The 12,345-nt window shown below is 38.3% G+C and overlaps 1 protein-coding gene across 14 annotated transcripts in view; it reads left to right on the top strand.

Annotated features, from left to right (window-relative positions):
- PSD3 (pleckstrin and Sec7 domain containing 3) overlaps positions 1-12,345 on the top strand; it is a 739,247-nt gene that overhangs the window by 624,290 nt on the left and 102,612 nt on the right. For all 14 annotated transcript variants that reach the window (XM_049866071.1, XM_049866067.1, XM_049866070.1 and 11 more), the window contains one exon: positions 11,937-12,130. In XM_049866071.1, coding sequence (XP_049722028.1) covers positions 11,937-12,130 — 194 coding nt within the window. The remainder of the gene's footprint in view (positions 1-11,936; positions 12,131-12,345) is intronic.

The raw sequence follows: 12,345 nt of genomic DNA, 5'->3' as shown, positions 1-12,345 counted from the left end.
TGATACCATTAAACATACTTTCTAGGTATGTATTGTGCCTCTTTGAAGTGCTAGAATAGGATTTAACTTTCCCACCGTCTGTTGGAAAATTACGCTCATGTCCCTAACGTGGAGAATGCTACGTCATGCTAGACTCTTGGTAAAATCATTCTAATGTTAACATTGCCATCACAAATTTAGTAATCTATATGAAGAACTAACAAGGTTTAAATCTATATATTCAGGGGTTGCATAAAGAATATTGTTTGATTGTTCTATCCAAAAACTCAGTAAAGGTACATTGACTATAACAAAAGGAAAAAAAAATGCCATAGATATTAAAATTTTCTATTAACTTGAAGGAGATTTTAAACTGAAGAATCGATAACCTGTAGACGGCATTTAAAAATCAGCTAAAACTAACATTGAACATGGATTGGTCTCCCAGGTTTTGGTGGTATAAAGGGAGAAAGATTTTCAGGGTTTGAGGTTAAGGAAGTCTCTCACATACTGTGTAAAATCTAATTTTATTAAGAACCTGAACCGTAGCTCACATTTAATATTTAATCCGTAAGCACCTGTTCTCAGTCACATCCAGCATGCTGAACTCAGGAGTTTAGAAATCTCCAAAGATTAGCCATCCAGCTCTTAGCCTTAAAAGAGCAGGGTTTTTTTTGTTTGTTTGTTTTTGTAACTTGACAAGTTGTCTGCTTTATGGGGACAATGGCATCTCTCCTGATGCTGAGATTGAAGTGGATACTCAGAAGTTTCAGGGAAACCCTGTGGCGTAGTGGCTGAGTGCTTCGGCTGCTAACCAAAGGGTCAGCAGTTGAAATCCGCCAGGCGCTCCTTGGAAACTCTGTGGGGCAGTTCCACTCTGTCCTATAGGGTCGCTGTGAGTCGGAATGGACTCGATGTCACCGGGTTTATCTGTAATGATGATGCTGACAGTGACGTCATTTACAAATATTGTTATCTTTGCTTCACGCTATCATTAGCTTCAGAATATGTGGAGCAGGCAGGTTGGTGAGCAGATGGAATGTGATTGTTAGTAGCCTACTTGTTCTAAAGTAATTTTAGAATCACTGAGGTAAAGAGAATTATGGGGGTTGGGATATAAGGAAAATGTCTTTCCTAATATGCTGATCACTTAGAATTTTATATCAATTGCTAAACCTTTGATTGTTTTAAAGGATAATGCAAGAAGGAAATACAAGGTACACAGTGGACATGCATTGTTCAATCTAGTGCCTTGCATATTTTAGGCAATATTTATTTGGGTTTCATCGAGCATTTGTGTACATGTACCTTGTGATACATACCCATACATCCATTTTGAGGTGAGAAAAAAATCAACCAACCACATCAATAGTGGAGTCCCTGGGTGGCACAAATGGTTAACATGCTCAGCTGCTGATTGCAACATTAGGGGTTCAAGTCCACCCAGAGGCTTCTTAGAAGACAGGCCTGATGATCTGCTTCCAAAAAACCAGCCACTGAAAACTCTATGGAAACACAGTGTTACTGTGGCACACAGGGGATCACCATGAGTCAGAATCGACTCAAGGGCACCTGGGAAATCGATAGTGACCCATTAAAATGTCCTCAGTAGATCTTTGAGTAACATCCTTACATCTGGCTTGACCCAGCCTAGTTCCAGCAACTTTTTTTTAACCATCTTAACATCCACAGTTAGTTTTTCTTAGTTTGGAAAGCATCCTACAGCCCCTGTCATCCAGCTGAATCCTTTGTTTCATAAAGCCAGTGTACCAGCCTGCCTCCCCCTCATGTCTGGCAACAGTCTTCCTGGTCTCAAAGGGCTCGCAGCCAATCTTAATTTTCCTTTTTTTTTACAGTTAAGACTCTGCATCGCAACAACTTATTTCAAGAGAATAAAATGTATTTCCTATTTCAGCAGAATTTTAAATTTAACTACATGCTCTTTTAATTTTTATTTTTGGTAAATGACAAACACAGATCCATTTTAAACTCATCCTGCCTTGTGACATAATATGACATGGTATCGTAGAAAACCCCATGACACGTCAGCACATTTTTTTTGAAATTGTATCCTTCACTGTTTTATAACAAATGATCCAGTCACCATATTGGGGTGGTTTTCAAGTTAATTTTCAGTTCCAACATTCAGACATCAGAGTTTGTTCATTTTTTTTTTTAGCAACTTCATTGATGTAGAATTTACATACCCTCAACTGCCCCCATTTAAGTATAAAATGTAATAATTTCTAGCAAATTGAGAGTTTTGTAGCAATCACCATAAATCTTTACCCCATTTCTGTCACCCCAAAAAGATTTCTTGTGGTCGTAATTTAGCATTTTTGGTATAGATTCTTTCTTCTCTCTGACTTCACACTGCCTGGTGCACAACTTCATCTGGGCATGTATTACAGTAATTTATTTTATGAAAAATGTATTGCCCATTATTATGTGTGTCTGTTTCCCCTGCCGGACTGTGAGTCCCCCACGGGGTCTTACTCATTTTTTTATCCCAGGTGCCTAGCAACTGCCTGGCAACTAATGGCTCCTAACAACTAATAATGAACTGGTACTGACCCACTGAGGGGCATTATTTTCCAGGCATTTTCCTCCTGGAGGAGGGCAGGGGCTTAGCTGGTTGCTGCCTGCTGTGCTCCCCAGGCCTCCTAGCGGGTGATGCAGTGCCTCTCAAATCATGAATCAGGGAGCCCCCCCCGCCCCCCGCCAAGGAGGATGGTAAGTAGCCACTTATCTTGGGTTCTACCTCAGTGGGTTCTTTCACCTCCCTGAACCTTGGTTTTTCACTAGGATGATAATATCTGGCTTTTAAAGTGGTTCTGAGGTGAAGAAATGAAGTTAAACGACATTCTCAAGTAACGATTGGAAGTTCATGGTAGGGTTTGGTACTGATTCATACCCCACTACCTTCTTTGATACTCTGGCTAGAGGAGTATATACACAAAGTACTGAGAAGTCAGGCATCAGCTCTGTAACCCAAAGTGCAAGGTGCCCAAGGTAAGCTAGATTGGAGAATGTGTTGGGGACCTGAGAGCCTGCTAGGCCTGTTACAAGCCCAGGCCACCTAACTGGGACTAAAGAAGCAGACGTGAGCCCTGCCCTTTGAGTTTGCCACATGATGAAGCAGAGGGGAGACGGTCCTTTCTGGATGCTGGCAAAGAAGTGGGAGCAAGGGTAGGTTCACCTTGCTTTTGAGCCACTCAAAGGCTGGTCAGAGGGATTGATGACTTCTACTCCCTATGTAGGGAGGAGCTACTCCAGCCCTTCATCCAATCTTAAAAATATAGTTAGTTTTGTTGTTGAGGAGAACTGGCATGTGGTAAGCCTTAGGATTGGTACCCGGTATCAGAGGGAAGAGCTGTGTGTGTGTGTGTGTGTGTGTGTGTGCGCGTGTGTGTGTGTGTGTGGTGTTCCATTTAGGGTCAAATGCTATGGATGTGTGTGAAACCTGGGAAACCTAGTATTTATGCCCTCATCTATATCTACAGAGCAATCATGGAATACTAGAGCTACGATGGATCCAAAAGACCAGTTACCAAGTTTTTTTTTTTTTAGTGTTACAGAGCATGTTCTTCAAATGAAAACCTTCTAAAGCTCTGTATGTAAAACAGATGAATGAGAGCAGTTTTGGTGAACTGAGTTGGGCTCCAGAGACCTTTCTGCTAATTTTCGGCTCCCATTCCCCTGAAAGGTTTTGTGTGGTTTATATCTGCTGACCTAGAGCAAGCCTCGAATTTTGTAGGTGGGAATAGTGAGGCCCAGAGAGCTGTGGCATCTCGCCTAGGGCCACATTGGAGTTTGTGGAAAGGCAGGTACTCAGACCCACGTGTCTTGATCCCAGGTTTCTCTGCTCTAGGCCACAGCCACCTGCACAAACGACCAAATCAGTGAGAAGCAGTGGTGAAGTAGCAGCCTCTGGGAAAGGCTGGGATGGAAGAAGGGCAATGCACGGATAAACGCAGTGCTGGAAACGCCCTCCTTCCCTCTTAAGCCTGGTGAACTTCAGGTTACGCTTTGTCGTCCAACACTGATGTCACGTGTCACATTCTCACTGATGATTTCATATTGAGTGCAGGTTGGGTGATACCCCCATTCTGTTCTGGGAAATATTTTGTTTACTTTTTAACCATATCCCCCCCCCAAAAAAAAAAGCCCCACAAATTATAGTATTTGTAATTTCAGTATTTCAATTCCAAATAACTGAGGCCATTCAAGAGGAATCTTTTGAGTATAGTGTGAGCGTAACAACCTGTGAAGAGCCCAACACCCACTATGATGAGACTTAGCAAAACGCAGTCTGTGGGAACTGTGCTCAGTTGCTGGGCCACTTTAGAAGTGTTCCGATTAGTAACTTTGACGGAGACGCTGCTTTTCATTCTTTGCGGGATTCCAATGAAAAGTAAGATGCCAGTAGATTTGTTTGGTCTCTTTCTTGATTTTTCTGTTTAAATATAAAAGCACCTGTCATAAGTAGTGCAGAACTTAGGAAATTTGCAGTGTACGGTTGCCCTTTAAAAGGAACAGAAAAGTAAAAGGGCTATCAGCTGCCAACACTTGAGATTGTATCATACTTGAAGAGAAGCATCACTGAGTAGTCATGGGCTAGAGTGTCCGCTGAATCATACACTTCACTGCTGATAGAAGAGGTGGGTGTGAAGAATGTTCTGGGGAAATTCTGTAGATTGTAAGGTGTTAAGATGACTGAAATCTCAGTAGAAAATTCTCTCCTAGGAATTCTTTAATAATGTGTAGAGAGTACTCATGTATGAACCATTCTTTCCCAGTCAAGGCAGAGAGCCCTATCATGTCTCCACCATTTTAGTTTAACCAAATCATTTGTCTCATCGTCCTGAAAATGCCTGAGTGGTTTCAGAGAACTCACAAAAGCCTTAAGTTAGCTGTCAGTCTGTAGAAATGAGTTCACTGTACTTACAGAGTTCTTTTAACAATCTGGAGCCCTGGCAGCACCGTGGTTAAGAACTCAGCTGCTAACCAAAAGGTCGGCAGTTTGAATCCATAAGCAGCTCCTTGGAAACCCTGTGGGGCAGTTGTACTCTGTCCTATAGGGTCGCTATGAGTCGAAATCAACTCCACAGAAACGAGTTTGGGTTTGTTTATTTTTCCCCCCTTTGGTTTAACAGTCTATCAGTACTCTATTCACTTTATGTCTGCTCCTGTATAAAGTTGAACCAGCCCCCTTGTGCAGAGGTACTGCATTTATGATTTTTTTTTGTTTATAAAAACAATAAAATCCTGTATTTTGTGATAATGCAATAAGGTACACAGCATGAATACAGAAAAAAGGTTAATCTCAAATGAGGGCTAGTGCAAGTTCTAATCTTCAGGGAGTTAGGGAGATATTGTGGGAAGAAGAGCAGGAATCATACAGGTTAGGTCCTCACATCTCCAGTGTTATTTCTGGTATCACTTCTGTCTTGGTGTGGTCCCAGAGAGCACAGAGCCATCTATATTTAAGCCCGAATGGACGACTACCACCAGGTGGCGCCACCTTGCATCTGAGACCGGTATAGATTTTTGGTCTCAGAGCCTGACAAGGTCATTTTATTAACCTCTCAGTAACAAGAATACTTATTTTGTAAGCTAGACTATTTTGGGCTCTTACTTTCATGATTTCACTGAGGCATACTGTGTTGAATATCTCTTCAATTATTTTCCCAGTAGAATGTGTTTTTTGGCTTTTAATACTTAAACATGTCGTGGAACATACATGCTTCTCTAAAAACAGCCCTGTCCAAGAGAAGTGTAATGCCTGCCACATATGTGATTTTAAATTTTATGATAACCCCATTATAAGAGTAAAAGGAAACAGGAAAAATTAATTTTAATGTATTTTATTTGTTTAACCTATTGTATCCAAAATATCATTTCTATAAGTAATCAGTATAAAAATTATGGAGATATTTTACGTTTTCTTCATGCTGTCTTGAAAAATGATGTATATTTTTCACTTGCAGCACATCTAAATTCAGACTAGCCACATTTCAAGTGTTCAATAGCCACACGTGGCTACCTGTTGCCATCGAGTCAATTCTGACTCATAGAGACCCCATACGACAGGGTAGAACTGCCCTATAGCGTTTCCAAGGAGCAGCTGGTGGATGTGAACTGCTGACCTTTTGGTTAGCAGTCATAGATCACAACCACTGCACCACCAGGGCTCCTAAATGGGGCTAGTGGCTACCATTTTGGAAAATACAATTCTATATACTTCTTTTGGCTGATGTTTATATAGAGAAATTTTATATTTTCATCTCCTAAACCCTGTGCAACGTTTTAAACAAAACAGTGTATGGGGAGTGTCATTGGAGATACTGTAAATACAATTGGTAGGATGTCAGTCACACGTATCGTTTTGAAAAGCTTGCCTTGTGTCGATAGAGAATGTTGTCGGACTAAGATGTTGCTGATGCATGGAGAGGCTTTGTTATTGCATACAAAGCATTTGTTAAAAACCACGATAATTATTTGGGGATAAGGAAGCAATATCTGAAGCATTTTATATCTTATGTGGCTATCATTTGTGTATAGACATTTTTACTGTGTGTTAGCTATTTTGTAGGAAATGAGTTGGGGTTGATGTAATACAGTGTAACATATTTTCCCCCTTTAACATAACCATGAAATAGTTCCCTGTTGGGTTTTTACCATGTAACGTAGATTACTCTCACTAAGTGGGAAAAGCCTCTGATGCCAAGTGCTTTTCAAATTGTGTTTGTGTTTTCTGGAATCCTAGAGTTCATAGTGCTTCAGGATTTTATAGACATTTGATTCTTCCTTCATTTTGGCATATGTGTTTTAAACTTTTTGAACCAAAATTTTTAATATGTTACATATACTAATTTTTTACACATTGGAGACACTTGCATGTATTTTTGATATAGACCTCAGAATAGTTTCCCCTGCCATCCCACTTTTCTATTGAAAAGTACCTGAGTTTACAAAGTGTGTTATTTAAAACAAACATACAAACACAAAAATTTTTATCATTGGCAGCTACTTTTTTGTATGAATCAGTATTTTCCACAACACTGTGTGTCATGGATTGAATTATGTTCCCCCAAGAATGTGTGTATCAGTTTGGCTTGGCCATGATTCCCAGTATTGTGTGATTTTCCTATATGTTGTAAATCCTGCTCTTATGATGTTAATGAGGGAGTCGTGGTAGTGAGGCAGAACACAGTCTAGGAAATTGGATTGTGTCTTAAGGCAATCTCTTGAGATATAAAAGAGAGAAGGGAACAGATAGACGGGGACCTCATACCACCTAGAAAGCAGTGCCAGGAGCAGAGCGCATCCTTTGGACCCAGAGTCTGCGCAGAGAAGCTCCTAGTCCGGGGAAGACTGATGAGAAGGCTGACAGAGAGAAAGCCTTTCCATGGAGCTAACACCCTGAATTTGGACTTTTAGCCTACTTACCTTGAAGAAATAAATTTTTCTTTGTTAAAGCTATCCACTTGTGGTGCTTCTGTTATAGCAGCACTGGATGACTAAGACAGTGTGTAACCATCCAAAATACAAAATAAACAGGATGATGAGGGTATCCCTGTTCTGTATAGTGAATGATTTCTAAGTTGTGTGTTTATAAAAATTGTTTCCTCTAATTCATATGCTTTATAAGAAATAAATATCACTAAGAATTTATAAAACAAAGCTATGCTTCATCATCTTTTGATCATAATTGTATAATAAAGTACTAAGCCATGGTCAACAAGAAGTCAGGGACCATCAAGTTTGGTAGTCCTCTGGTAATGAGAAAATAAACTGTGTTTATGTCTGTTAAAGTTGATAATTTTAACACATTAGCTCAACAACTGAAAGCAAAAAGCTGATCAGATCATCTTAATTGAAACTGTTAGGTTATATTAGGTCTACTTATTTCGTAGTTTAACACGTATCCTTAGTGTCAATTGATGTCAGCCATGTGTAAAAAAATTGGCATAGCATGCTTAAAAAAATAACGCTGGGGGGTCGCATGGTTGGCAAAAAAATGTATATCACATGCATTATTTGCAAAGAAATAGGATAATCTGCTTAAAAGTATGACTATAGTAATAATTTCTTTTGACTCCTGATGCCTAAAACAATTAACCTGATACCCAGAATAATCGTTCTAGTTTTCACTTACAACTCAACCCCCTCCCCATGAGATGAGTAAGTCTTGAAGCCGAGCACTTCACAGTTACTTAACTCTTGTTTGATCTGTGTCCTGTTTTCTCCTTCAAAATAGGAAATAATCATTTTAGTGTGATTGTCTTAAAATACCAATGTACGGAAATTTTTTTTTTTAATTCATGAGATTTAGAATTATTTTTGCTCTAGACTTACTAATTTTAAAGCGATCAGAATTATTTTAGAAACAACCATGCATTTCAGTGCCCTCTTTGAGAAATGTAGCTCATTCACATAAAAATATTTGATTAAATTAAAAGATTGTCAAAATATACATTTCTTATGAATATCAAGTATAATAATAAAAACTATTACAATAAATCTATATATTAAAATATGAAATATTTTTATAAGCATGCTATGCTCATTTTTTTTAACAGCAATACAAAAATACCTCGAGGTAGGAGGGAGCAGTTGGCAAACAAATGTAGAAGGCATGGGTTATTTGCGTAGAAATACAGTAAGTGAATTTAAGGAGGTGTTACAATTATTCAGAGAGAAATAAATTTTAGGTTCCTCGTATCAAAAGTTACTTTATATAACTAATTTCCCAGATATAAAAAATGATGTAAACAATATTTAAATGTGAACCTGCAGAGCTCTGGTGGTGCAGTAGTTAAGAGCTATGGCTGCTAACCAAAAGGTTGGCCTGCGATTCATTTTTTTAATGCAAGGAATTTTTTATTTTTCAAATAAATCCGGATTTTTGTCGTTGTAGTACTGAATCTTAATGATAACAGTAGAGTAATCTCTTTGAAAGACAAAATTTCCTTCTGGATTGATTCTAGTCTGTGAAAAATCCATGCTACAGTATTTTTGTATCATTATGGTGGTGGTTCGTTATAAAACTAAAATGTTGAAACTGGCAACAGCCTGGGTGTCTTTCAGTTGGTTATTAGATAAACAATCTGATATGTCCATAAAATGAGACAGTATTCAGCAATAAAAGAAAACTGTTGATTCACACAACAATATAGATTAATCCTAGATGCAATCTGCCCAGTGAAAGAAGCCAGACCTTTCATATGCCATTTTGGAAAAGGGAAACCTATAAGGATAGAAAAAAAAAAACAGATCAGTAGCTGGCAGAGATTGGGAGGGAACAGAAGATTACTAAAAGAGGGCAGCCTAAGGGAAATTTGGAGGTGATGGAGCATTTGTCTGGTAATGTGATGGTGAATACATTACTACGTGTTTATCTAAACCCACAGAACTCTGTACCACAAGGAATACATGTTTCTGTATGCAGAACTTTAAATAATCAGCAAATGGAGGAATGCAAGATGAAATTTAGACACTGACAAGTGAACCTAACTCTATTATAAGTGAATGACATACCATAGTGAAGAGGGTGAAGAAGAAAGAAGCCAAGTAACTTTGGAAAACAGTGTTTTAACTGAATACTGTAAGGGCTAAAGTCAGAAGAACTGTGCACAAACAACTGTATTCTTGTAGATAAATTTGTTTCTCACAGAATTATGGGTAGGAGTTCTGAAACTTTATGTTTACCAGAGTTGAACAAATAGTATATTGTAGATAATGAGATTCAGGTTTCTCACAGTTGAAGAAGTCCACATAAGCAAAGGGGAAAGGCTAGAATGTACCCCGTGATGCTGGATTGAGTTGGGAGGTCTCAGTATGACCTCATGGTGATGGATGAATGGATGGATACAGAAATAAATATAGAATGTGTATACGTATATGGGTCAGCATACATACATATATTTCCTTAGCATTATCCACTGAGAGCATCTAGAAACATTGACATTCCGGTAGCAGTGAACACCCGTAGTACCCAGATTTGGTTTCTAAATACCATTCACTGATAAAAGCAACCTTGGCGCCTTGGAGAAGTGGTTGATTCCAGGGTTGGGAGAGGGAAAATACAAGATAAGCTTGAGACATCTTGTGATGCGTTTAAAAAAAAAAAAATATATATATATATATATGAACATGTTGAAAGGATACAGGAGCCTACCCGAAAGAACCCCAATGGCCAAAGATGGAACAATTTGAGCAACAAATTAAATAACAACAGTATTTGATTATAACCCAAAGAATAAAATAAATATCCATAGGTCCATACTTACAGAAGAATTCCAATTAATAAGTGTAAAAGAAGTGAGAGAAATAGAAAATCACTACTAAAGCAACACAATAATAACTATGGTAAGCAAGATCCACTGATGTATGCTCAAATTAGTGCACGGAAGTTTAGGAAGACACAGCATATTTACATAGTCACAAAATAGTGTCTGTGTAGTAAGCAAAGAAATCTGCCAGACACCACCCTAAGCAAGGGATAGAGGTTCATATCACCAGTAATAAAATACATTGACATTATGTACTCCTGATCTGATGCACTGAGAAGAGTGCACTAGCTATGTGATATCCTTCCCCCAAATGCGTAACTTCAGTGTAGACATGAGAAAACATCAGGTAAACCTAAGTTGAAGAATATTCTAAAGAATAACCGAACAGTACTCTTAAGAAATGTCAAGGACTTAAAAGCCAAGAGAACACTGAGGAGTTATGTCATATTGGAGGAAAACAAGGAGACGTAACAACTAAACGAAGTATGGAAATCCTAGAATAGAAAAACAACAGTAATGAAAAACAACTGGTGAAATTTGAATAAGGTCTGTAGTATGAGTCCAAAAATATTGTAAAATAAAGTTAAAAGTAAAACAGATGTCTAAGAGTCCAGTGTTATTGTCATATATCTTGCAATTACTTACAAAGTACTTACGGAAGAAAAAGGCTGCTTTTCTCTGCTGACCAAAGAAACATTTTTGATGATTGTTAATTTTGTGACTTATTTGAAATATATTTTAATGGTGGTTATTTTGGTTGAAGTTCTAATTAAAAGGTTCCATAATCAAACAGCTGAGCCTAGACCACTCTTCTTATTATAGTGTTACGCTTTCTAGCAATATATTGGAGCTTATTAACGTTAGGTTTGTCTTTATTAACTAAAAGAGACCATCCATTTTGTGCCTCCTCCATATTAACCGTACATTATGACCTGAGTTAGATTTGCCCTGCCTGAAACAACAGGGGTTGAAGAAAAGGCAGCTGGACAAGTAGGGGCTTTCTCAGTGCCTGATAGGTTGCCCACACTTCTATGGCGATAGAAAATAGCAACTATAAGATACCAGAGCATCTTGTGGCGCCATCATCCTAATCCATTGGGAGCTTTACCTGGGATCCTGACATTAGGGATTAACCTGGCTGTTTGGCAAATATAGTCGAATTCCATTCATTGAACCAATCTGTAATTATTTATTTTCTGTGTGCCTTGCCCAGTGCCAGGCCCTGCAGAAATAACAAAAATCAAAATCATGTTCACTGCCTAAAAATTCCCACTTGTTTGAAAAAAGACAAATATAAAGGCATTGCAGTGGGAGGAAAAGCAGAGACTTTAGTATATGATAGATTTTGTTGTTATATCCTCATTATCTCTTCCATTATTTATTATCTCTGTGACCTTGGGTATGTATTTAAACTCTCTGAATCGGTGTCTTTGCCTGTAATAGAGGATACTAATGCCAGTCTTTTAAGATTGTTATCAAAATCAATACCTGGCACATTTAGTAAACGTGGTGGTTCGCCATACTGATAGCCAAAAACCCACTGTATGAGCCCATACTAATAGACCATTAGAAAACAAGGTAGTTTGTCATGCTAAATGACTTTGTTCATAACATTGTGGTGGGTACTTGGCTCAATTTCTTGGTTTCTCCCTTTTTTAGAGACGATGAAGAAAAAAAAAAATCTCCCTCAGAAGGTACTGACGAGAAGGCTAATGGAACACACCCAAAGACCCTCAGTCGCATTGGGAGTACTACCAATCCATTCTTGGACATTCCTCACGACCCAAATGCTACTGTGTATAAAAGCGGGTTCTTGGCTCGGAAAATCCACGCAGACATGGATGGAAAGAAGAGTAAGGATCTTTTTTTTTTTTTTGTCATTTTCTGTTTTATTTCATCTTTAGACCCAAAATTTAAAGTGAATTTATTTTAAGTGGAGTCAAGGATGAAGAGAAATGATAAATGTTTAGTTAGAGAAGTATTCTAAAGTTTGACGAAGTCTCTAACCAGAGCAGGATTACCCAGTAAGCAAGACATGCTCAGGTTTATTTGTGCATCTTTACTAATC

Source organism: Elephas maximus, chromosome 22 (assembly GCF_024166365.1).
Source record: "Elephas maximus indicus isolate mEleMax1 chromosome 22, mEleMax1 primary haplotype, whole genome shotgun sequence".
In the NCBI taxonomy this organism is placed as follows: domain Eukaryota; kingdom Metazoa; phylum Chordata; class Mammalia; order Proboscidea; family Elephantidae; genus Elephas; species Elephas maximus.
The sequence above is the reverse complement of the archived record's forward strand: the minus strand, read 5'-3'. Positions and strand labels throughout refer to the sequence as shown.